Below are 24,772 nucleotides of genomic sequence, written 5' to 3' on the forward strand. Positions count from 1 at the left end.
CAAACATCCCTCCCATCCCCTCCCTCCCCCCTTTTTTTTTTGCTTTTTATATCTCCCAGTGATCCCCTGGCTTTGGCCCCCTGGCCTGCCTTTGAATGACTGACTGTAGGAAACTGTGTATCTGCTTAATTCTCCCCTCTGGTTTTCTCCCCACCCCCAAGCTCTCTGAACTTCACAATCTCCGCTGTGAAGTCTCCCTCAGCTCCCCAAACACTCCCTCCCTCCTGGGGACTCCCAGAGCCCTGTCCTAACTAGAGCAGTTAATGTCATGTCCTTTCCTCTCACTAGACTGTCCCTCCAGTCTCTCTTCATCTTTGTATCTCCAGGACCTCTCTCGGTGCTGTTGTTAGGAATCAGAATTCGCAACGTTATGCCGACACCATCACAGTGTGGTGATGTGTAACCAAGACCCTCGGGTGATTTTCCTGGAGTCCTGCCTGCCTTCTGCTTTTAAGCCTTCTGTGGTGGCAGCATTGTCCTCATATGCCCCTCAGTATGCCTGTATTAGTCTGAAGGCTTCTTCCCAGGAAGGTCGTTTGATTACACAGTTCCACCTCCCCCCCAAAGGATACATGAGACAGGTGGGGCACACCTGCCTCCCTGCAGAGCCAGCTGGACTGTGTTCTGAGGGAACGGTCAAGCCAGAGTGACACACTTTCATACTCAGTGGCTAGGATGCAGTCCTAGTGACTTGCCATCCTTGGAAACGACTTGTTCACTCCCTCTTTAAATAAAGAGTCAAGCTAGGAAAATAAGAAAACACAAGGGGTGTGTGTGTGTGTGTGTGTGTGTGTGTGTGTGTTAGTGGGGAGGGAGCTGTGTTATTGTTATGGCCTCTAAGCAAATGTGCCCAGGACAAGAGAAATATCAAAGGCGGTGCTCAAAATTTTCTTTACAACTTTTATCCATCGTGAAACATCAATATGAACAATATTTTTGTAGAGGTTATACACGCATGCCATGATTCTGCCTACTGAAACCTTCCAGGTAAAAAAAGAGCACAAAAACCTAGAGCCCGGAACCAGGGCAGAATTGGCCTTACCTCGTCAGTCATCTGCATGTGGTGGACAATCACTCTGGAGGCGAGTCTCAGAGCTACACTTTGAATTTCAGACCTAGAAAAAGCCAGAAACACCCCCAAAATAAAATCAGATATACTTTGTATGGAGATGGTTTTGCAGATGGTCTGTAATCCATGCGGATGTGAATGCTGGACATCTCCACCTCACTGCTATCCAAACACCTCCAGAAGTGAGTACGTTTTGGTTATCAATGTGCTACTCAGACATCATTCTATTGCTTGAGCTTAGAACATGCTCCTAAGTGGAGATTTGGAAAGAAATACAGGGCCTGAGTCCTTAGGCCAGGACTGTGCTCAAGTTCATACTATATCTGACCAATAGGCCCACAGGAAGATCTGAGTTTGCACAGCAATCATTGGGGGCAAACCTTTCATTGGAAGCAATATCCATTGTCCAATTCAAGAACTCCTCTGGGGTTAGATGGATACAGCATTCTGTCTGGGGAAGCCACTCACTGGGGTCCATGCAGTGGAGAATTTTCAGTATCTGTGTAAGCCAGATCCGTGAAAAAAAGAAAAAAGGAAAAGAAAAAGAAAATCACCTCAAGAAAAAGTCTCCAGAAGCTAAATGATAATCACTTGATAATGATATAAGGGGGATCTATCTTTCAAAAAACTCCCAATGACTTCTTGTTTCCCTCTTAGTATCTTTGGGATGCCAAGACAGGGTGTGGCAGTGACATACCCGAGGGGCCCTGGTGATCTGGGATCAGTCTAGAGGACCAGATTCCGAAGTCAGCGTCCCTTCCTTTCGATTATGCTTTCCAGGAGCCTATCTGCCCCCAAACAGCCACATCCACAAAGACTACCCTCTGACACGTTCTACAGCCAACTGTCAATGCTGTTTTCCCAGAGCACTCGGTGGCTTACTCTCAGTCTGCCTTCGGTTATTTCCTGTCACCAACACCATCATCATCGAACACTTTTCGTAGTGCCCATCTATACACGAAGCCACGCCAAGCCCCATAAAGAGTCCTCACCCTCCTGATGCTGAGTCTCCCTCCTATTGCTCCTGGAGAAGTCAAACCCAACTCTGCCTTCATGAGCTGGTCATACTGGTGGGCTCACCCAAGAGTGTGGGGGGTGGAAAGGGGCGGTCAGTACACCAGACACTTTACCTTGCAGGAGCATTCTGGGTGAGTTTCCTTCACAGCCAACATTAAGAACGTCCCTCCCATATTCCACAGCAAAGATGGCAATTTCTTCTTCCCTAATTCAGAGGCTGCTGCTGAAAACCTTTCCAACAGGGCTTCCAGTGTCAGCAGGCGCACTTCAGGGAAGGAAGACGCTAGCAGCTGAGAGAAGGAGATGGGAACATCCGTCGTCTGCTCTCCAGCCTGCACTGCCACTGCCCACACTGCCGCAATGGCCAGCTTGGTGAGGCTCTGGAGGTACTGGGGCAGGCCAGGCACTGTGAAGGTGTAGGGGAATCCCCTTATTAGCTCGGACTCTGAGATGATCTTTCCGACTTCCTCCCACAAGCCAAGATGCTCTGGAACTAAAAAGCAAACAAACAAACAAAAAAACCCAAAGCTAATCATTTCATTGGAAGTTCCACGAAAGGACTTGGGAAAATGCAGGATGTAGTTACACTAGGTAGGACTGTTAGATATCTTTTCTAAGTACATTTCACACATATAATGAGTGGCTCACTAGGATTCAGATTTCTGGTCCAGAAGCAATTTCCTAGGTAACTCATAATTTTCCCCTAGGGGGACAAAAGGCATCCCTATCAGAATATGTTTTTCTTGTGTCTACCCCCAATATTCAATATCTATGATCTCTTAAATCACCACGTCTCAAAGCTGAGCAGGATGAAAGGACATCCCAGTCCAAATTGCCTTCAGGGGCACCGATTCCCTCTACAGTACCTCTTCTCAGAGGCTCTTGGTTAAACCCTATGGGTGACCTGGAGCTCACATGACAGACTGTTCCATGGTTAGTAGATCTACTGGCCTGATTCTGCATGCTAAGGCTCCCAGTGACCCCTGTATACATTTGAATGCAGTTATTATGCCCCCTTAATCTTCTCCAGATGAAACACCCCTACTTCCTTCAACTCCTCACCATCTCATGGGGCTCACCTTACTCACTATTCTAACTGCCTTTCTCCGGACATGCATCACCTCCTCTTAAGGTATGGCCCCACTGTGTGGACCATGACCTTTCTGAGTGTCTGGCCAGCAGGACTATTACTTTCCCTGTTCTGACACTAGGTCACGGAGTTGCATCCCACTGTTGACTCATGAGGAGCATACAGGCACCTGAAACCACAGTTCTTCTTCTCTTGCAGGATCTACAGGTGCTGGTGAGTCATCTTTATCCCACTTTGTACTCAATAGTTAAAACCAGACTTGTTTTCTTTCTTTGTTTTAAAACCAAGTATATCCTTGTTAAATTTTATCTCTCTGTTAAGTTTTATGGTCTGCCTTTTAGATTGCTAAGATCTTTTTGTATTCTCAGTTTTTTAAAAAAATATTTATTTGTTTATCTTTAGAGGGGAGGGGAAGGAGAGAAGGAAACATCAATGTATGGTTGCCTCTAGTGCATCCCCTGCTGGGAACTGGCCTGCAGGGAACTGGCTTGCAACCCAAGCATGTGCCCTGACTGGGAATTAAACCTCGATCCTCTGGTTCGCAGACCTGCACTCAATCCACTGAGCTACACCAGCCAGGGCTTTGTATTCTCAGTTTTTTTTAAGTATACTTTATTGATTATGCTATTACAGTTGTCCCATTTTTTTCCTACCCTTTATTCCCCTTCACCCTGCACCCTCACTCCCACCAGCATCCCACCCCCACACTTCTGTAGTTCATGTCCAGGGGTCATACATGTAAGTTCTTTGGCTTCTACATTTCCCTTATTATTCTTTACCTCCCCCTGTCTATTTTGTGCCTACCATTTATGCTTCTTAATCCCTGTACCTTTTCCCTCATCCCCTCCCCCCGATAACTCTCCATGTGATCTCCAGTTCCATGATTCTGTTCCTGTTCTAGTTGTTTGCTTAGTTTGTTTTTTTTAAGTTGCTGATAGTTGTGAGTTTGTTATCATTTTACTGTTCACATTTTTGATTGTCTTGTTTTTCTTAAGTCTCTCTAACATTTCATATAATAAGGGCTTGGTGATAATAAACTCTTTTAACTTGACCTTATCTGGGAAGTACTTTATCTGCTCTTCCATTCTAAATGATAGCTTTGCAGAATAGAGTAATCTAGGTTGTATGTCTGTGACTTTTCGTGACCTTGAATACTTCATTCCAGCCTTTTATGCCTACAAGGTCTCTTTTGAGAAATCAGCTGATAGTCCAACGGGAACTCCTTTGCAGGTAACTATCTCCTTTCCTGTTGCTGCTTTCAAGATTCTTTCCTTATCATTAATCTTGAGTAATATAATTATGATGTGCCTTGGTGTGTTCCTCCTTGGGTCCAACTTCTTTGGGACTCTCTGAGCTTCCTGGACTTCCTGGAAGCCTATTTCCTTTGCTAGATTCAGGAAGTTCTCCTTCATTATTTTTTCAAATAAGTTTTCAATTTCTTGCTCCTCCTCTTCTTCTTTTTCTGGCACCCCTATGATTCAGATGTTGGAAAGTTTAAAGTTGTCCCAGAGGTTCCTAAGCCTCTCCTCATTTTAAAAAATTCTTATTTCTTCATTCTGTTCCAGTTGAATGTTTATTTCTTCCTTCTGCTCCAAATCATTGATTTGAGTACTGCTTTCCTTGCCTGTATATTTTCCTTTATTTCACTTTGCATAGCCTTCACGTCTTCCTCTATGTTGTGACCATACTCAACCATTTCTGTGAGCGTCCTGATCACCAGTGTTTTAAATCTGCATCTGATAGGTTGGTTATCTCTTCATTGCTTAGTTCTTTTTTTTTTTTTGAATCTTGATTTATTTTCATTTGGGCAATATTTTTTTTTTGTCTTGGCACACCTGTTATGTTGTAAGGGCGGAATCTTAGGTATTTGCCAGGGTGGGGCAACCCACCCATTGCTGTGTTGTGGCACTGTATGTGGGGGAGGGGTCAGAGAGAGAACAATGCCACTGGCTTGGCTCTTGAATGGCTTTCAGTCACTTCTCTCACTATCCACAAGAAAATTACATCCTTCTGGTGCTGATTCCTGGGTGGGTGGGTTTGTATACATTCTAGGACCCTGTGGGTCTCTCCAATAATCTCTCCTGTGAGGCTGGGAGTTTCTCCTGCTTTTGCAACCCTCAAAGATTTTTACAGCCAGAGGCTTTATTTTGCCCATGCTGGAACCTTTGATTGCACGGTCTCACTCACCAGCTGTTCCTCCTAGTTTATCCACATAACAACCTAGTTCACCAGCCACTGTCTCACCGACCTGGTCCTCTCGCTTCCACCTTGCTGAGAGTCCCCTCTGTCCTGGCTGCCTGTCTCAGCCCCTCCTACCAGTCTAGATGGATGTTTCTTCATTAACTCCTTGGTTTTCGGACTTCCATGCAGTTTGATTTCCTGGCAGTTCTGGTTGTTTTTTCTTTTTAAATTTGTTGTTGTCCTTCTTTCGGTTGTGTGAGGAGGCAAAGTGTATCTACCTATGCCTCCATCTTGGCTGGAAGTCTGTATTTTCAGTTCTGATAAAAAATATTTGGAGCCTGATTACTATGTACTGGGTGTTAAATTTAAAAAAAAAGAACACTACCCGTGAGGAGTTTATAGTCTGGCTTGAGACTGAGAAATGAATGACTAGGTAATTCTAATATAGTGGTGTAAATGGTAATCTAAGTCTTAAAGGAGAAGAATGGGTTGGAACTACCAAAGGCAAAGCAATGGTTCAAAGGCATGAGGCAGAATGGACCACGTGGGGAACTATTGGCAGTCTGATGTCACTATAGCAAGAAATTCAAGGTGAATTTAATTCAAGATATTAAAGTAACAGTTTAAAAAATGTGAAATTTAAAAAATTACATTGGCTTGTAATAGTGCAGCAATAAAAATACTGGAATATTCATATTACACATCAAATCACTTTAAAAAAGTTTGTCCCAGGAGGCAAAGTGAGGGCTCAGTCACTGATACAACTGAGCCCTGGGGAGACCATCAACCACCACCTATGGTTGCAGATCCACCCCGCTCTTCACTCTGACTCTGCAGAAGTCCAAGTTCAAGCAGGAGGGCAGCCATCTTTACAAAGCAGCAGCAAATCCCAGGGAGTTGGGATCCTCAACCTTTGTGTCATCATCTCTACTTTCAATGCCTAAAAACCTAATCCCATTACAACTTACTTATAAGAAGACCACTACCATGGTCTCAGGGCACCAGATCCCTATCCTTCCACCCACTGCCGCCTGAGGACAATACTGCATTAAAAAGGAACTAATTTGCTTGCCAAGAAGTCAGAAACATGGCTCAGAGATCTGCTCTTGAAAACGTAATTAGCCCTGGCTTGTGTAGCTCAGTGGACTGAGTGCCAGCCTGTGAACTGAAACAGGCTGGTTCGATTCACAGTCGGGGCACGTCCCTGGGCTGTGGGCCAGGTCCCCGGTTGGGGGCATGTGAGAGGCAACTGATTGATGTATCTCTTGTACATCGATGTTTCTCTCCCTCCTTTCCCTTCTCTCTAAAAATTTATAAAATCTTTAAAAAACATAATTAAAGATGGGAAGAAAGGTCTCTAGGCCATTCTGGATAGTTTTCAAAGGAACCTGTTATCTGGAAGAGAGATATTCCAGACAGACTGTACAGTCTGCTGGACTCAAGAGCTGGGCTCCCAGACTCACTTGCTTCCTCTAGGGCCTTGAGGAAGGATGATATCATCAAGAAGCCAAGGACTTAAGCACTGTTGGAAACAGGGGGACATGCTCAGGAAAGGGCCTTTTGGGTTTCCCGGCCTACGTTGCCTGGGGAGTTCAGTATAACCCCATAAGCACTTACTGAGCACATATTAGGTACTTCAGTATAACCCCATAAGCACTTACTGAGCACATATTAGGTACTTCAGTATAACCCCATAAGCACTTACTGAGCACATATTAGGTACTTCAGTATAACCCCATAAGCACTTACTGAGCACATATTAGGTACTTCAGTATAACCCCATAAGCACTTACTGAGCACATATTAGGTACTTCAGTATAACCCCATAAGCACTTACTGAGCACATATTAGGTACTTCAGTATAACCCCATAAGCACTTACTGAGCACATATTAGGTACTTCAGTATAACCCCATAAGCACTTACTGAGCACATATTAGGTACTTCAGAAAATCAAGACATTCAGAGGTGAAAAAGAAAAATTATCTGTTGTCAAAGAGCTTTAATACTAGTGGGAGATAAAGACAACTACAAAAATTGCAAAATGCTTATTGACTGAAAATTGTTAGTGAGAAAAGTTGACAAGTGTTGAGAATGTACTGTGTTCTATGGAATATCATATACCCATTACTCAATGACATAAAAAACTATACTTGGTGAGTATTACTTTAAATGCTTTGACATGTGTAAACTCATGTAATGAAGTAAGTAGGCACTATTATCATCCCCATTTCACAGATGAGGAAACGGAGAGGTTAAGTTACTTGCCCAAGGTCACAAAGAAATGGTAGGTTAAAAAAATTAAACCCAAAAGAATGACAAAAATGAAGGCAATGGGCACTTGTATTGGAAGAAGTAAAAAAGGGTTTTCGGGAGGGAACAAAGTTTAAGAAGGGTCCTGAAGGCTGCCCGGAGGTGCCTGACCAGGAGAGGAAAGGGTAGGTGCTCCAGGGGGAGTTAGGAGGGAGGAGACAAAGAGCTACTAACAGGTTCCAGGAATGAATGTGGCAACAGAGGCACTTTCTCCAAACTGCTGCTTAGAAAAAGAATTCAGTTGTGCAGCAAGGCTCAGAGAGGTGTCCTGCAGCAGAATTTCTTAACCCTGAGTGCGCATCTAAATTGGCTGGAGGGCCTGCAAGCTCCAGACTGCTGCCCCGGGCTCACCCCCCAAGTTTGTGATTTAGGTCTGCAAATGGGCAGGTCTAACGAGCTCACAGGTAATGCTACTGCTGCCGAGCCAGGTACTTTGGAAACCACTGCCCTCAGGTGATGGTTCTTAGCCAGAAGTTATTAAAATTGCACATGCCTGGACCCCACTCTCCTAGATTCTGATTCAGTTGGTTTTGAGGTGGGCACAGATACCTGTAGTTTTAACCCAACAGGTAATGCAGCTATGTGCTCCAGCTGAGAAGCACACTCTTAAGATCCAACTCTCACGGTTCCTAGTGAAGAACTAGAGAGTTCACGATGCCCCGTTTTCTCTAACAAATAAAAACACCAAAGGAGGGAAAGTCACCAAGAACTCAAAATAATTTATAAGCACAATAAAGGCCCCTGGCTGGCAGGCCTTCACCGTTGGCTCACTACGTACAGGTTCTGCTGTAGGTTTAGGGTATAGCAGTGAATCAGAAAAACCCCAGGTTCTGCTCTTAGGGAGTTCCCATTTAGGTGGGAACCACAGAACTCCTCTTCCAAGTGCCTAGAGTGAGAGGGTCTCTAGGTGGGACTGGAGGATGGAATTACAAGTCCTCGGTACTTGAACATAAGCCGCTACAGTGACTAAAAAGACAGATTGCTCTCCTCTCCAGCACAGTGCTTTCTCAGCCTAGGAAGTACATGGAATTCACCTGGAGAGCTTTAGAAAAACACTGTGTCAGGGGACACCTGACTGCATCTCTGGGGCAAGCCTGGTTTCAACGGGACCTGGGTGACTGGTGTGCAGTGGCCGTCGGCAGCTACTGTGTCCCTGTCTCTGCATCTCACAGCAGGCAGATTCTCCAAGGGGTTTCTGCACTGGGATTTCACAACCTGGCGAAGCGCTGGGTTTGGGGTTTTTTTTGTTTATGTTATTTTGTTTATGGTATATTTTTATTTGTTATTACTGTTGTCCCTGCTTTTCCCCCTGTGCCCACCTCCGCCCAGCCCACCCCTCCCTCAGGCAATCCACAAATGGTTGTTCGGGCCCAGGGGTCAGGCACATGTTTTATGGCTTATCTTTTAAACTTCTGTCATCCAGTTCCCCCAGCCCCACTCCCTTCGGACAGCTGTCAGTCTGTTCCATGTACGTACGCTTCTATTTTTATTTTGCTCGTTATTTCGTTCATCAGCTCCCACATATAAATGAGATCATGTTCGTCCTTCTCTGACCGGCTCATGTCACTCAGCCTAGTGGACTCTGGCCTACCCAAGCTGTCGCAGAAGGTAAGCGGTCCCTCTGTTTTACTGCTGCACAGTATTCCATTGCCGGTTCACCACGGCCTGCCATCCACTCGTCTGCATCCCACCCTACCAACAGCATTTCAAAGTTTAGGCCCACACGGGGTTCGTATTCTTTCTCTTTTTATGACAGTCTGTTATCTACAGGACGAAAAACCTGGTCAGTCTTTCACAGGGTTCCTTATTCTGAGGCTTGACAACCTTCTTCTCTAGAAAAGAACTTTTCTACTTGCAATTTCAATTTTGATCACTTTGGGTTTCTTCCTATCTTTCCTGGAAAGCCAAGTGTTCCAGTGAAGGAATTGAGTCTCTCCTTCACTGAAGCCATCTTATTTTTCATAAATGAGATGATTTTTGCCAGCTCTTATTAAGTGGTTTTCCCCAGCCCCCCTTATTTGGAAAGTGTTTAGATTTTCCCATCCTTGCAGCTGTTCTAGTCACCCAAGTATGTGTGAGTGACTCTAAACATCCAATTAGATTCTATCTTTGACATTAGCTTCTTTTTCTTCTCTACAGCAAGACTATTTCTAGCCTTCAAACAATTGGTTTAATGGCTGAATTCACTTGGAAGAACAATACCTCCTGCTGTGCTATGTCCTGCTTCAGTGGAGAAACGATTCCCAAGTGAGGCATCCAAGGACCAATAAAATGTCAAAAACGATGTGATGGACTGCAGTGAGTGGCCAACTTTTTATTTTGTAAAGCAGGGATGTTAAAATCCTACCATCTATTATCATTTCATGAAAGAAAGGGTATCTTCACACCAGAAGACTGTAAATTCATAGCGCCATCATAAAGAACAATTCTTTAAAGAAATCTGGCTTTGAGAAAAATCTGCTGTAGTGTCTTTTTGCTAGATTTTATTGTGAAAACATTACCAGGGACCAGCATGAGGGAACTGCAGCTTTGGAGAAGCTGATAAAATTTTCCTGAGGTTGATCTGTTTGGACAGCACGACTACCCAGAACAGGGATTTCCTTGGAAGAAAATGAAGGGACTTCGCCTAAAGTGGCTCAGGACCACGACCTGAGTGTGTGAAGAAGCCCAGCAGCCAGTTCGCACCATTCCCTCTGGTCAAGCTGCAGATTTCAGTATTCTGGCTGCAACCTGGACGGTGATTGCTAAATTGATGGGATTTCAAAGCTGCCATGCCCTAGCCAACCGAGGTAGGGTGCTGCTGAGAGGGTTTCAGAGAAGCACACGCCTTGAGCAGGGACAGCGTGGCGTTCCACAAATCTTGTTGTATCATTTGGGGAAGTTGCCCCCCCCCCAGAGGCGGTGCAGGGCCCCAAAGGGCAGATCTGTGGGTCATTCATCTCCGATTTTCTAAGCTACTTATATAGGCTTGTTAGAATTTTTCAATATATCATCATACTCTTAAAAATACATGTTAATCTAGCTTTAACAAGGGTATTCTGAAAAAAAAATGTGGATGATGTCATTACCACATAATTATGGATACAGCTGGGTTTCACCAGAAGAGCATTTAATTTAGGTTAATTTAACTCTAAGCACTCAGCAAAGAGAGAGATTGGAAAATAACAATTAAAGGAGAGGGCAGTTTCACCTGGCATTCCAACCACTGAGCATACTCCCAGAAGGGTGGTTCTGCTATCACCTGAGACCACTGGTTCTTAAACTTTAGGGGGCTCGCCTCCAGAGTTCTTGATTCAGGAGGCCTGGGTCAGGTCTCCCAAATCACATTTCTAACAAACTCCCCAGGGATGCCGATGTTGCTGATGAAGGGACCACACTTTGAGAACCATTACCTCAGACCATCTGAGATCATCTGTGCTTCTCTCAGTGTAAACACCTTGCCACGCTGAGCGTGTGTAATTCTAGTGTCTGATGGTACTTGTTTGTGCCAACCGGGGCCCCTAATCATAACACAAGCCCTTCATCTAGTGCTCAACTAAAGGGCTCCTGAACATTGCACAGCTCCTGGCCTTGTTATGTCACGAACCAGAGAGCCCAGTTGTTTCTGTGCTGAACTGGCTGAAACGAAAGGGGCGGGAGGGAAGAAGTGCATAGGCCCAAAGTGAGGGTACTGTCTTGGCTCCGGCAGAGATGGCGATGAGAGAAGCAAAAGCCCGGGGATGACAGCGAACTTGTTTTAGTGATCAGCAGCAACCGGTATCCATGAAGGAGGAAGGACCCTCCTCACGACTGAAAAGGCCAACCAAACAGGAAAAAAATGTAAACTCCTTCACTGCTATGAGATAAGTCACTTACTGGGGATGCTGTGTTAAGTGGCCATACCCACTGTACTGCTGTGGTGGTCACCTGCCACTGAGGCACCAAAGAAGGTTCTTTATCCTGCCTGACCTTGTACCTGCTGTTCTCTTTGCCTCAAATGGATGAATGAATTTCTCTTTCATATGTGGTAAAGGCTCTGAATTCTGATACCACTAGGTCAAGAAAAGCTTGCAGCTGTAATTGTTTGAAGTTTCTTCTATCCCCTCTCTCTCCCTCCCAGAATCCCTACCCTTCTTTAAAAAGTAAGGGGTGAGATAATACAAAACAGATTTCACTTTTTAATGCACAGTGAGATGGCCAGTTTTTTTTATTTCAGAGAATTGTAGCTCTGGTTGGAGAGATCTGTAATCAGATCCAACAAAAGTTCTTATCTGAAACAGTTGATAAACTGGTTCTAAAAATAATCAGATATAATTTGTATGCACTGTGAACGTTAATGCCCTGTTATGCAATTTCTCAGTAAAAAAAATACATTTGGAGCAAAAAGGAAACCATAGGAACCTAAACAACAACAGCAAAACCAACTAATTTACTAAATCTTGGCTTCTCCTTATCAAAGGGAAATTCCATTCTTCTATCTAATCCTCTGCCCCTCCCAGTAAACTGTAATCCTGACAGTAGGGGCCCTTCCAGTCACAAACACGCAGAACGACCTGCTGGAAGGAACTGGATTCTAACTTTGTCTTGAGAAGCACCCCGAACTGGTACCGGTTGTTTATTCCTTGCCTACTTTGGTTTCTAGGTCTCTGAACCCTTTCATGCCCTGCTTACATGGGTGTGACCCCCATTACACACCCTTTTGAAAACATTCCTTTCTCTCCTTGCACCCCCACCTGCCCTGCATATGCTCAAAGGCATATTTTTTTTTAAGTTCAAAATTCCTTATCTGCTTCTGCAAATGCAAGTTGAAGTCTATCTTGTCAACCCATCAAATGAAAACACAGTCCCTTCAGAGAACTCACCAGGCGCGCTGTGGTTCCAAGAGCTTTTACTTCTTGCTTCCACCCACCATCCCTTCCTGCCTCTGCCCAGCACAGGGAGGAAGTCAGGAAATACTTGTAGATAAACGCATGACAACCCAAAGACACGACTGCTTCTGGTTCTTTGTCAGTGAACTGCTCCTAAGGACATGACTGGGAGGTCAGAAATTTCCCTATCATCACACCTTAGACGTCCCTGTTTAATTCACCTTTCCCCTACAAGGGACCAGGGGTTCTCTTCCACCACAGGCAATCGATACAGTGTGAAATCAACTTGAGAGGAGACAGATGGCTGGGAAGATTCCTTTAGAGAACCTCTGTCATCTCACCTGTAGTAAGAGAGAAGCTAGATCTACCTATTCCAGGGGTGTCAAGCTCATTTTCACCAGGTTGGGCCACATCAGCCTTGTGGTTCAAAGGGCTGAATGTAATTTTAGGATTGTGTAAGTGTAACTACTCCTTAACAGTTAAGAGAGCTTAGTGCTGCCGCTGGGTAGAAACAAGGTGCCAGGCTGGATAAAAGAAGGTGGAGGGCCGGATTCCACCGTGGGCCTTGTGTGTGCCACCTGTGCCCTATTCTCAGTCCCTTGCCAGTGCTACAGTTTACCATTCTGGGAGAAAGACTCTACTGAAAAGGTTACTGGCACCACTGGACTGCAGACCGACAGCTGTAGGAATGATGCTGCAAGGTGCAGTTTACAGCTGGCAAATCCCACAGAACCTGGTTGGACTGGGAATGCTCTTTCAAGTAAAGTCTGGCCCCAACACAGAGGCAGGAGTTGCTGTAAGTAAATGCTGCTAGGTGAGCAATGACGGTGAACCTGAGAGTGAGTGTGCCCGACGTGGAACCAGCAGAAGCTCTGTCTCCTCTGGGAATGTCATCCTGGATGTGATGAACACTCATTGCTTTGTTCTCGCTATCAATGTTACCTCCTACTAGCTACTTTTCTTCCAATGTTGGATTTTCTCCTTTCTTGTAATATGACTTTTCAAGGCACTTTCACAATTTTTTTCACGTGACCTTTACCCCAATCCTCTGATGGTATTATCCTTATTTTAGAGCTGAGAAACTAAGAAGTTTCAAAACAAAGTGAGGGAAGTGATTTTTGCTTCGGCTTATGAAGGTCTAACTTTCAGGAACTGCTCTTCTGCCATAAACAACTGGAAAGCTGGGCAAAATGTGTGAAATTGTTTTTGAACATTAGATGTGGGCAGTGCAAGACAGTGATCCCTGACAGCAGGAGGCCAACAAGGCGAAGCCTTTCAATCGCCCCGACCACTACGCACAGCAGAGGAACCTCGTGATACACAGGGCAGCGGGGAGAGACCTCACAGGGTTATCACTTGGTTACTGGAGCCAAATTTGCACTCACCGAAGGCTCCTTTCTAGACTGGATCCACCATAACGAAACTTAAAAACAAGTCTTAGAAAAATTCTCATTTGAGTACCTTATCTGAATATGTGAAGACATAATATTTTGATGACAGTACTCCTTAAATTAACCCACAGATTTAACACAATACCCATCAAAATCCCAGCTGGTATTCCTCCCTCCCTCCCTAAGCTCCCTCCCTTCCTTCCTACCTTTCTTCCTTCCTTCCCTTCCCTTTCCTTCCTCCCACCCTCCCTTCCTTCCATTCATTCTTTCTTTTGCAGAGATTGATGAGCTGACCCTAAAATCTGTATGAAAATACAAAAGACCCACCCATAACAATCTTGAAAAAAGAAGAACAAAGTTGTAGAATTCACACATCCTGATTTCAAAAGTTACTACAAAGCAATAATTATTAAAACAGTGTGGTCCTGGCATAAGGAAAGATATACAGATCAATGGAACAGAATTGAGAGTTAAGAATGAACTCCATGTATTTATGGTCAATTGATTTTTTGACTGGAGTGCCAAGCCAGTTCAATTGGGCAGGGATGTCTTTTCAACCAATGGGGTGCTGGGACAGATGGATAGCCAACTACATAGAAAAGGATGAGTGAGACTAGCCCTGTACCTCATACCAATGCAAAAATTAACAAAAAAATGAATCAAAGCCTAAATATTAAGAAATAAAATTAGAAAACTCTTAGGAAGAAAACATGGGTACAAATCTTTGTGAGCTTGAATTAGGCAATGGTTTCTTAGGTATAATATCAAAAGGATAAGCAGCTGAAGAAAAAATAGTTAATTTAGATTTCATCCAAATTAAAAACATTTTTACATCAAAGGACATTATTAAGAAGGTCAAAAGACAACCTACAGAATGTGAGAAAATATTAGCAAATTGTATATCTGACAAGGGATTAGTATCCAGAATACATAAGGAACTTACAACTCAAGAAAAAGACAAATAACCCAATTTAAAAGTGGGCAGAGCATCTAAGTACCATATACATTTCTCTAAAGATATAGGCTTCCTTTTATCTTCTTGAGCCATAAAAGCCATTGGGGAAATGCCAATCAAAAGCAGAGTGAAATACCACTTCATACACATGCGGATGACTATAAGATAAAAGATGGGCAATATAATTAGTGCTGTTGAGAATGTGGAGAAATTGGAAACCTCACATGTTGGTGGGAATGTGAAATGGTGTAGTCTCTTTGGAAACACTTTGGCAACTCCTCAAAAAGTTAAACTTAGAGATGGCATATAGCTGAGCAATTCTACTCCCAGGTAAATAAATACCCAGGAGAACTGAAAACATATATCCCCACAAAAGCATGTGATTCAAGCAGCATTATTCACAACAGCCACAAAGTGGAAACGACTCGAAAGTTCATCAACAGATGAATGGATACATCAAATGTGGTATATGTATACAATGGAATATTTTTCAGCCATTATAAAGAATAGACTGTTGATTCATTCTGCAACATGGATGGACCTTGAAAACACTGTAAGTGAAAAAATCCAGACACAGAAGGCCACGTGTTGTATGATTCCGTTTACATGAAATGTCTAGAATAAGCCTGCTGAACTAATTTAAACGACATGGGCAACTACTGACAGGTTGTCTGCAAGGAGTGGGCCTGCAGTGGGCCAGGCAGGGACACAGAGCAAACCTGAAATCACAGATGTTCTGAGGCCCCAGTTGCTCATTTGAATGGTATTCTACTCCTGGGGCGGAAAGGCAATGGGCAAGGGGGTTTCATGACATCATTTCCTTACAGATCCCGATACTCAGCCCAACTCACACTATTATGAGGTACTTAATTTTGGTCATAGAAATGGGAAGCAGCCGAGGAGCCAGAAAAACTTGGCTAAGTTCACTAACCAGCTGTGTGACCTTGGGCAAGTCACTCCATCGCTACAGTTTCTACTCTACCTTCAGATTAAATGGTCTCCAAACTCCAAAGTTCTAAGGATTGTGGATCTATACACTCAACACCAGGCTTGGAATTAATGAGGGATAAACACCACATGAGCCTAGCAATCTAATGATTCCGACTTCCAAAAGGCAGGTAGGAATCATCCGCTTATTTTAGGAGCTCTCTGCTCCCTGGGAAAGACACTATTGGCAAAAGCAACGGTTCAGATGATAGTCCCAGTGCTTTGGAGAAAAGCAAGTAATGTATTGACAACAAAGCTTGTTCTTTTTCCCTTGAAATTTCATAGCTGCAGGCCCAGAAATATAAAGTCCGCAGAAGACTCTAAAAATATGTTCTCAATTCCCTTTTATCTCCCACCCAGAGCTGAGAGAATAGCACCAACTGTGTCATATTAAACACATCTGCATTCAACACCGATAAAAGTGCATGACCGAGGGAACAGATAAGAATTGTTTTCAATTTGTTCAGATGGGATTGGTTAAATTTAACCTAATTAGACCAAGTAATCAAAGCAGGTGTTTGTAAGTTGCCAATGTTTTCATTCTCTGTAATTGTTTGGCCGTATTTCCCAGGAACTTAGGTAAAGGAAGTTAAATATGTCATAAAAATCACTGACCTTATACTTATTCATGTCACACGTATTATTCATGTTCTAGGCAGTACAAGGCATTGTTGAGTACTTCTCACAGATTTTACCACTTAACCATCACCAGCATCTCAGCCGGCCTTTGGGAGGGCTTACGTTACCTAACTTCCATTATGTAAATACGGGCAGTAATAAATGAGAGTCTGTCTTCTAATCTTACACTGATTTTACAAAGCACATTTAGACTATTGGCGTTTAGACTATTTAGGAATTCTGCGTATATAAGCTGGTCACTTTTAAGGTATTTAGAAGAAAAATAATAACAATAATAAAAGTTACATTCCGGTTAAAACGAAATGTTTATTGCACTTGGCAAAACGATAAGGCTGAACTACAACTCCTAACTAACAAAGAAACCACAAAACGCAGCCACCAGCAACCTAGTGTTGGGAAGTGTTTTGTGCAATGGCCGTAGGTCCACTTTCAAAAGGAAAAAGGGCAGGTGGCTGCCCAGGAGCGGTCAAGCTTTCTTTCTAGTAACTGCTCCAATCTTGGGTACGCCTCACATTACTCCACATGCCCTCGGGATGGGAGGCAGAAATGCAGGCAACAAAGTCACCGTGAAAGCACGTGTTCTGGAAGCCTTCGTAAAGGAGATCCCCTCCCTGGGGCCTGGGGGTTTTGCGGGAGGGGCAGAAGTCTGAGAAGCCAAATCAGCTGAGGAGGGTGCTAGGGCACCCCTCCCCAAGACAGTGCATGGCTCTCCTGATTGTGGCCCCGATGGAGCTGCTGGGTGACAGTGTCCCACCTGGCCAGCTGGGGCTCTGATGCCTTAAAACACATGTGACGTTAGGCAGTCCTCGCTGTGCCCCAGTTTCTTCACGTCTAAGAAGGACCACTTGCACCTTCTCCATGAATGCATGTAAAAATGCTTGCCATGGTACTCGGCATACAGTTAAGTGCTCAATAAATGTTGGTCATTATTATTATGATCTCTAAGGAAGATGATATTGAAAATGTTTCCTGTAAATGAGAGTATGATGGGCATCCAATACACATTTCAGGGAAACAGCCTTGTGAGATCACTTATATGATGTGCAGTAGGATGGACAAATACTCTCCACCTAAAACATTTCTATGAAATTATGCTATTTCTTTACTACTTTGGGATTAACTAATCTTCTTTAAGATCTGTATTTTATTAGATGATATATCTATCTATATCTATCTATATAACTATGAAAGAACCAGACTGCATAAAATTAGCAAAATAGAGACTAGGAAGGAAAAACCCTCATAAACCCACGAGAGAACTTAAACAAGTCAGAAAGTGCAAATAAGTAAGAGGTTTGCTTACATACTTGGTAAAAGAAAATGTTCAACTCAATACATGAGGAAAAAAAACAAATTTAAGGGGTGTGGGCATAAAAGAGAAATAGAAAGTCCATCTCTCAGAATAAGAGGGTAAATATTTAGTCAAGACTCAGATAGAATTTCAGTAAACAGATTATTTCAATGGAAAATTTCCAACCTGAGAGCAAATACTTTAAGACGGGTTTAAAGTGAGCATGAAAGCGCCCTGCCCCACGGCCCGGCCCTAGCCTGGAACAGCCTCTGAGTCCTTGTGGCCATTCGGCTTTTTCTTCCTCATCCCCCCATCTCCATCAGAGACCGTCATTTTCTTTTCAGCAGGAAACTGATATATATTAACGACGACAGCTGGATTCGGAGGAGGAAAAAGAATACAGGGGACAGAGAGGCCTTGTGGGTTTAAATCACTTTACAACTCAAAACAAAACCTCCAGATTTGGAATTTTTAAAACCTAGTTAAAGGCTGAGAAAACCTCAAATGATTGGGAAGTACTAAGATAAAAGTTTGAATTACACAAAACACACCATTATCTTAAGCTTTTCTAATCATCCTCCCTTGCCTTTCCCCTTCACTGCTTTCCTCATTGTTTATGCCCCCAGCCCTTCAATGTGGTTCTGAGATATTTCATAGGTAGGAATAGCCTTCCAAGGTCACTCACAAAATAGCGTTTGTAAGGAGATGGGCAGATCTGCCTCCATCCAAAAAAATTTCCCTAAAATTGATGTTGCTTCACTTCATTGGAAATTTTTCATCTTCATATTTAGATATATTTATCGTACATAAATACATGAGTAAAACAGAATTATATTGTGTAAAATTAGATTAGTAAGAGGGAAAATAAGAAGGAAACTCCCTCCCCCCACACCCCAGCCTTAACCCCAACACTGTAGAACAACCACTTTCAACACTGTGTTGCCTTTTCAGTCTAGTCTGGTCCTCCACTCCTCTCCCCCACCTCCAAACCCTTAATGCTGCTGATCACAATGCCTGCATGTATCTCCCTGAAATTCTGTGAATGCATTTTCACTTACATTCTTTTCAGTGACAGTAGGAACTTGGCTTCATAAGGGTCTTCATAAGCACTTGTTCTGGTGATGCAAAGCACACTTGTTACATCGGGCTTTGCATGTACCAGCTGACAACCACCCTGCCATACAGATCCTATTGTTATCCCCGTTTACAATTGAGAGCAGCTGTCTCAAAGAGGTTAAATGACTTGCTGAGGGTCACAAAGCAAGTAAATGGCAGACCTGGGAAGGAAACCCAGAAATTTGGCTTTAGAGCCTATATGGTATACTCCCTACTCGGAGTTTCGTGAACCGATAATGGTGGTAGATATATACATATTTACAAATATATACTCATGATATAAACATCTGATTTGAATTCAGAAAATGAATTTAAACCTGACTGATACATGAATTTAAATGAGACTTCTATCTTGAGGGCAACTGTTACAATTCTGAAAACTGAGGAAAACTCTGCATTTCAATCATTTAATAAAAAAAACATTTAATGAGAGCCTGCTATGTGCTTTGCTCGGGGACAAAGAATCTAAGGCATGACACACTCACTCATAGAGACAGACACACACACACACACACACACACACACACCCACCCATACATCCTGTGGTTTATGAGGGCAATTCCCAAAGGGCGAGGCAAATCAGTACTTGTCCGACAGGAATATAGTATGAGCCATATATGTAACTCTGATTTTCTATTGGCCACATTTTTAAAAGCGAAGAGAAACCAATGAAATTAATTTTAATAATACATTTTATTTAATACAATATATCAAAAATATTATTCTGACACGTAATCAATATAAAAAGTCAATGACAAATTTTACTTTTTTTTCCACACGAAGGTGTGTATTTTATTCTTACAGAACACCTCAGCTGAGATCGGCCACGTCTCAAGCGCCCAAGAGACACACGCAGCCAGCGCAGCGGGTGCTGGGAGAGACGCTCGGACCGCTGCCCTCGGGTAAGAGTAAAAGTGCCCTGCCCTCCACATCTCACTCTGCGGTCGTGACTCTAAAGGGAAGGATACACTAATGCAAGTGAAATACTTCTGAGGAATAAATGAAAGCTTATGATCACATCTGGGGTATAAACTCTAGATAATGTGAGTTTGGAGGAAAGTGATTCAAAATGGCCAAAGTCATCTTTATGGAGGAGCGAAAGGACAGGCAATCGGAGAAAAGAGGGTGTTTTACAACATTCGAGGGCTGACCCTTCCAGACAAGGGATAAATAATGGTGCTATACGTCAAGAAAAGCTTCATTCGACTAAACTTATGAGTATGGCTAACCATACAACTGACAGGATCCCTCTGATTGGGCTTGTCAATAGTAAGCAAGTCTTTCACGACCAAGGCCTTTTAGATACTAAGCAGAGAAGTATTATAAAGCTATACAGAAACTGGATTGAAATACAAAATGGTGGAAACCCAAAACAACTTACCTCTGGCAACATCTTACGTATAACCTCTGGACCTCCGTTAGCTCAAGTATAAAACACAGCAGACACAACCTCAAAGTCTCTTATCGCTAGTGTGCCTGTAATTTATTGTGCAAACCTGGACACTTTCAAGAGCGAAAGGGGGGCACTATTAATAATTACGAGGAATAAACTAGGACTGTTTTACAGCCGTAAAACTCTATGATCCCATTCCACCAAACGGATACAACCGCTGCCCGTACGGAGGGACACAGAGCTGATGAAAGTCCAGGCATGTTCTTACTGCCTCCGCATGGCCACAGGGGCTTTGTGGGCTAATGTGCATTGATCCGGGTGAGGCAGTTTCGCACCTCCCCCTCAAAGCATTTTAAATTGGTTTGAATTTGGGAACAGGGTTCCATCTGGACAGAGCTGGACTCTGACAGCCTGAATATATTTACTGAAGACAACAAATCATTGACAGACTAAATTTAACAGAGGAAAGGCCTGGCCTGCTTGTACTCAGAATCTGACTTTGTAATTGTAGCCTCCTTTAGACAGGCCTAATCAATTAGAAGAGGCTGATTTTAACCAGTTGCAGGCTCATTACCCTGCATTCCAGTTTGTGTTGACGAAAATCAGTTTCAGTCTGTGGCCTGGAACTCATGTACAGCACTTCCTGTGGCCTCTTATATAAACACATCAAAACATTTTTTTTATTTGGAGTTGCCCTTCTCCCTTTTAAGAAAACCACTTTGTGAATCATGATTAAAATAGAACAATTGTATTTGGATCTGGGGCCCATACCAGGAAACATACATGACCAGGGAATATGGATAAAGTCAGAGCTTAAAGAAGCAAGGGCTGGATCTCCGCCAGTAAATGGGTCCCACTCAGGTATCTCCACAGAGCCAAACAGAAAGAACTCTCAGTTATTAAAAATGATGGCCTTTCAAAGAAAATGCTGAAATAATAAAGAACCAAGGTCTTAGAAACCCAGAGGTTATCTGAGTCCACTCTTCCCCGAAAGACCAAACAGAAAATAAACAGCGACCTTCCAACTAAACAAGGACGTGTTTCCCTGAGAAGCTCCTATGAGGAAACCATATGGCACTATGTTTAATTCTGATGTGTGGTTTAGTCTCAAAAGTAGAAGGTAGGGGAGAGTGTGTGGTAGAGGCACTCAAAACCCCACCTACATTTCAAAGACCTGTAACCATTCCAAAATATGATATAACTATGAATCATACCTGGCCAGTTGCCTTTTGTGGGTTTGTCAAGGCAGTGAGTCAACAGGAAGAGAATATCAATATACACGGCTCTGGTCACCAAACATGGATTTTGCCTAGAAAGGTAAAGAACAGAAAATAAATTGGTATTTTCTCTCCTTGAGTCCTGGGTCACAGAAAAGAGAAAACGGGTATTTTCTACCAGGCATGTCATGAAACTTAGGGAGTTATAGCAAATGCTAAAAAAGAACAGATACTCACTCATGGTGAGACTACATCAGTAAGTCAAGCAGGAAAAAGAAACCCTAAAGCACATGACAGAGGTCAGGCCTAAGCTTGTACAAAATGCAAGACAGCTCTATACTCTGGCTCCAAATAAAATAAACTGAAAGCAAACAAAACCAACATCCTATCCAAGTTGCCTGAAAACAAGGAGAGGGGGTAGGAAGGCAGGGGAGAGCCATATTCTTTTATTTTGTTCTTAAGTGAACACATTCAGGGGAAACTGCACTTACATGACGAACCGTATCTATGGACCTAAAAGTGACCAGCTGGAAACCACATGAAAGCACAGACAACACTGCGACCCGCATTCCCAAGATATGGAATATTTTCTTCTCCCAATAAATGGAGCAGTTCGTTGTGCTCTTTGACCCCCACACTGGAAAAAGGTAGTGGGCTCGGATTTAGGGGTCCGGATAAAAAAGGAAGAATGAGGATTTTCTTTTGAGAATGGCACTAAGGTCCCTGGCTCAGAGCCTCAGATCATCCTGACCGTGCATGAAAAGGGACCCGACCTCCTTGGCGTACTCACAATTCAGCACAAGTGGTAAAAACAGTAGGGACAGATGAGGGTAGGGTTCAAGGCCTGGCGCAGCAAACTAGAATGGCTTTGAGTGTTCACTGCCTGCCCATCTCTGCTTCTGACAGGAGACCGGGGAATGGCACTGGCATCCTGGCTAGTGCATTTCCACTTCCTGATCTCGAAACCCATCCTTCTCATTTCCTGTGAAATAGGCGCACCATTTCTCTGAAGTTTATTCCGCTCTGTCCTGAACTGCCCAGATCCTAGGGCTGCCATATGTTCTAGCGCAGACAGCAAATCGGGTACTTTTGAACTAAAACCAAACTGTCTTGCTGCGTTTGAGGTTCTCTCTGTTGCTGACCTGCCTCATTTCTGTCCCACTGACTGACTCCCCCCAGTCCTTCCCTGCCATAACTTCTAGTTTATGTGTACACCTCATGCCTGGCCTAATTTTGTAACTGCGCCAGGTTATTTTTTCAAAATTAATTTTAAAATACAGGTAACACATGCACATGATATAAAAATAATTCAAAGAGTAAAAAACGGTGCAGTATGAAAATGAAGTTGCTTCCCATGCCCCCGCCCTCTCTGCCCGTAACCTGCCCCCCGAGGCAACCACTATTACCACTTACTATGCCCTTCCAGGTCCGTCCTGTTCATTTACAAGCACTTATCTGGGGCCACCTGCTTGTTTATTTTTATACAAACAGTGACCGACTATATAGAGTCAGTCCTAACTTAATGTTGTCAATAGGTTCTGAGACTCTCAGTGAAAGGTGAAACCAGTTTTACCAGAGGCTCCCAGACACAACAGGGGTTCCCGCAGCATCCCATCGACGTGGCAACGTGACGGCAGTGAAGGAAGCAGCAGTGCCGGAGGACCTGCTGTGCTAACTCCTGAGCGATATTATTTTTTTGCTAATACATTTTGGATGTCGTTCTATTAAAAAGATAGAGATTTGCCTCATTATAGAAAATGGCTGTAAACTGTTCCATTTCATGGGTGTGCCGATCCTCTATTGAAATGACTCAGACTGTTTAGGGTACTTTGCCAAAAGCAATGCTCTAATAAATATACCTGTGTATCAGGTTTGTGCATATCAATGAGGACTCAGAGAGGAAATTCCCAGAAGCTGAATTGCTGGATCAAAATATTTGCACATTCAAAATTTTGATTGACTTTGACAAGATGCTTTTCCAAGAGACCGTACCAACTTACACTTTCGCCAACAGTGTGTAAGAATTCTGGCTTCCCCATGACCTGGCCAATGCAGTGTGTTGTTAAATTCTGACTTTTGCCAACATGAGAAGAGAAAAATACTATCTCATTATTTAAAATCACAATCATTTTATTATAAGTGAGGTTGAACATCACTTCATATGCTTTTCAAAAAAGATACTTTAATTTCCTTTTCTGTGAACCGTATTCAAATTCCATGTACATGACATTATATTGGTCTTAGTGATTTGTAGGAACTCTGTATATTAAGAAAATCTGCTTTGCCACATATTATAAATGTTTCTGTAGTTTATCATTTCTTTTAACTTTGTTTATAATGTTATTTTGCAGTTCAAAAATATTTAGTGTTATGTAGTCAAATACATTAGTTTTTTACTTATGTCTCCTGGGTTTTATGTCATGCTTACAAAGCCCAACCCTTCTCCAAACTTTTATTTATATATGTATTTTTAAAATGTTCCTCATATTTCCTTCCAGTACCTTGCAGTGCTATGATTTGCTGTTAAATACTTTTATCTATTTGAATTTTTTACCCCCACTCCTGCCCCTCCCTTTCGTCTCTATCTGGCTCCCCCGGGTCTCTGGACCGTAACTTCCTATCCTTACTCCTCTACCCACTGTGAGAAGCCCAGAGTCGACGAAAACTTCTTTAATGACATTGGTTCGCAATTCCAGCATTTCCACTGTTTAACAGGCAGGAAGGACCTCCTCTACCAAAGAAAGGGCTACTCAAGAAAGAAAAGAAGAAAAGCCAAAGCAGGGGTAATGGTATCAGATAGCTAGCACAGGGCTGAGTAAATGACTGCAGAAAGCAGGTGGATTGCCTCCTGAGCATCCAGCTTGAAGTCAGATGCTGGAAGGGGATACACGAGATGATTTCTGACCTCAGAGAAGGTTGTACAGTTACACAGAGACAAAAATAAAGTCAAGCTTTGGGAAAGGATATACGGAGTTAAGCACAAGAAGAAATCAGGGTGGACAGGAGAGATGAAACGTATTTATGAAGATCAAATTCCAACTGGGCCCTGAAGGACGGGAAGAATTTAGAAAAACAAAGTTGACAAGGAAGGTCATTTTAAGAGGGGCAATAGATGTGGACTGGAATTAGTCTGGCTTGTCTAGGGACCTGGGGAGACCAGATTGGGAAAATGAAAGAATGTGTTGAGAAGGAGGGAACAAGAGCAAGACAAGCAGGCCTTCAGAAGATGCTTCGTATTAATTAGATGCCTCTTAAAATGCAGTGCCC

At 43.1% G+C, this 24,772-nt stretch overlaps 1 protein-coding gene across 6 annotated transcripts in view; it reads right to left on the bottom strand.

The window, feature by feature from the left end:
- THADA (THADA armadillo repeat containing) overlaps positions 1–24,772 on the bottom strand; it is a 288,531-nt gene that overhangs the window by 40,668 nt on the left and 223,091 nt on the right. For all 6 annotated transcript variants that reach the window (XM_053667075.1, XM_053667073.1, XM_053667074.1 and 3 more), the window contains 4 exons: positions 21,503–21,597; positions 2,200–2,579; positions 1,450–1,568; positions 1,043–1,115 (listed from right to left, as the gene is read on the bottom strand). In XM_053667075.1, the coding sequence (XP_053523050.1) occupies positions 1,043–1,115; positions 1,450–1,568; positions 2,200–2,579; positions 21,503–21,597 (667 nt within the window). The remainder of the gene's footprint in view (positions 1–1,042; positions 1,116–1,449; positions 1,569–2,199; positions 2,580–21,502; positions 21,598–24,772) is intronic.

Source organism: Artibeus jamaicensis, unplaced genomic scaffold (assembly GCF_021234435.1).
Source record: "Artibeus jamaicensis isolate MK-2021 breed Jamaican fruit bat unplaced genomic scaffold, CSHL_Jam_final contig_465, whole genome shotgun sequence".
In the NCBI taxonomy this organism is placed as follows: Eukaryota; Metazoa; Chordata; class Mammalia; order Chiroptera; family Phyllostomidae; genus Artibeus; species Artibeus jamaicensis.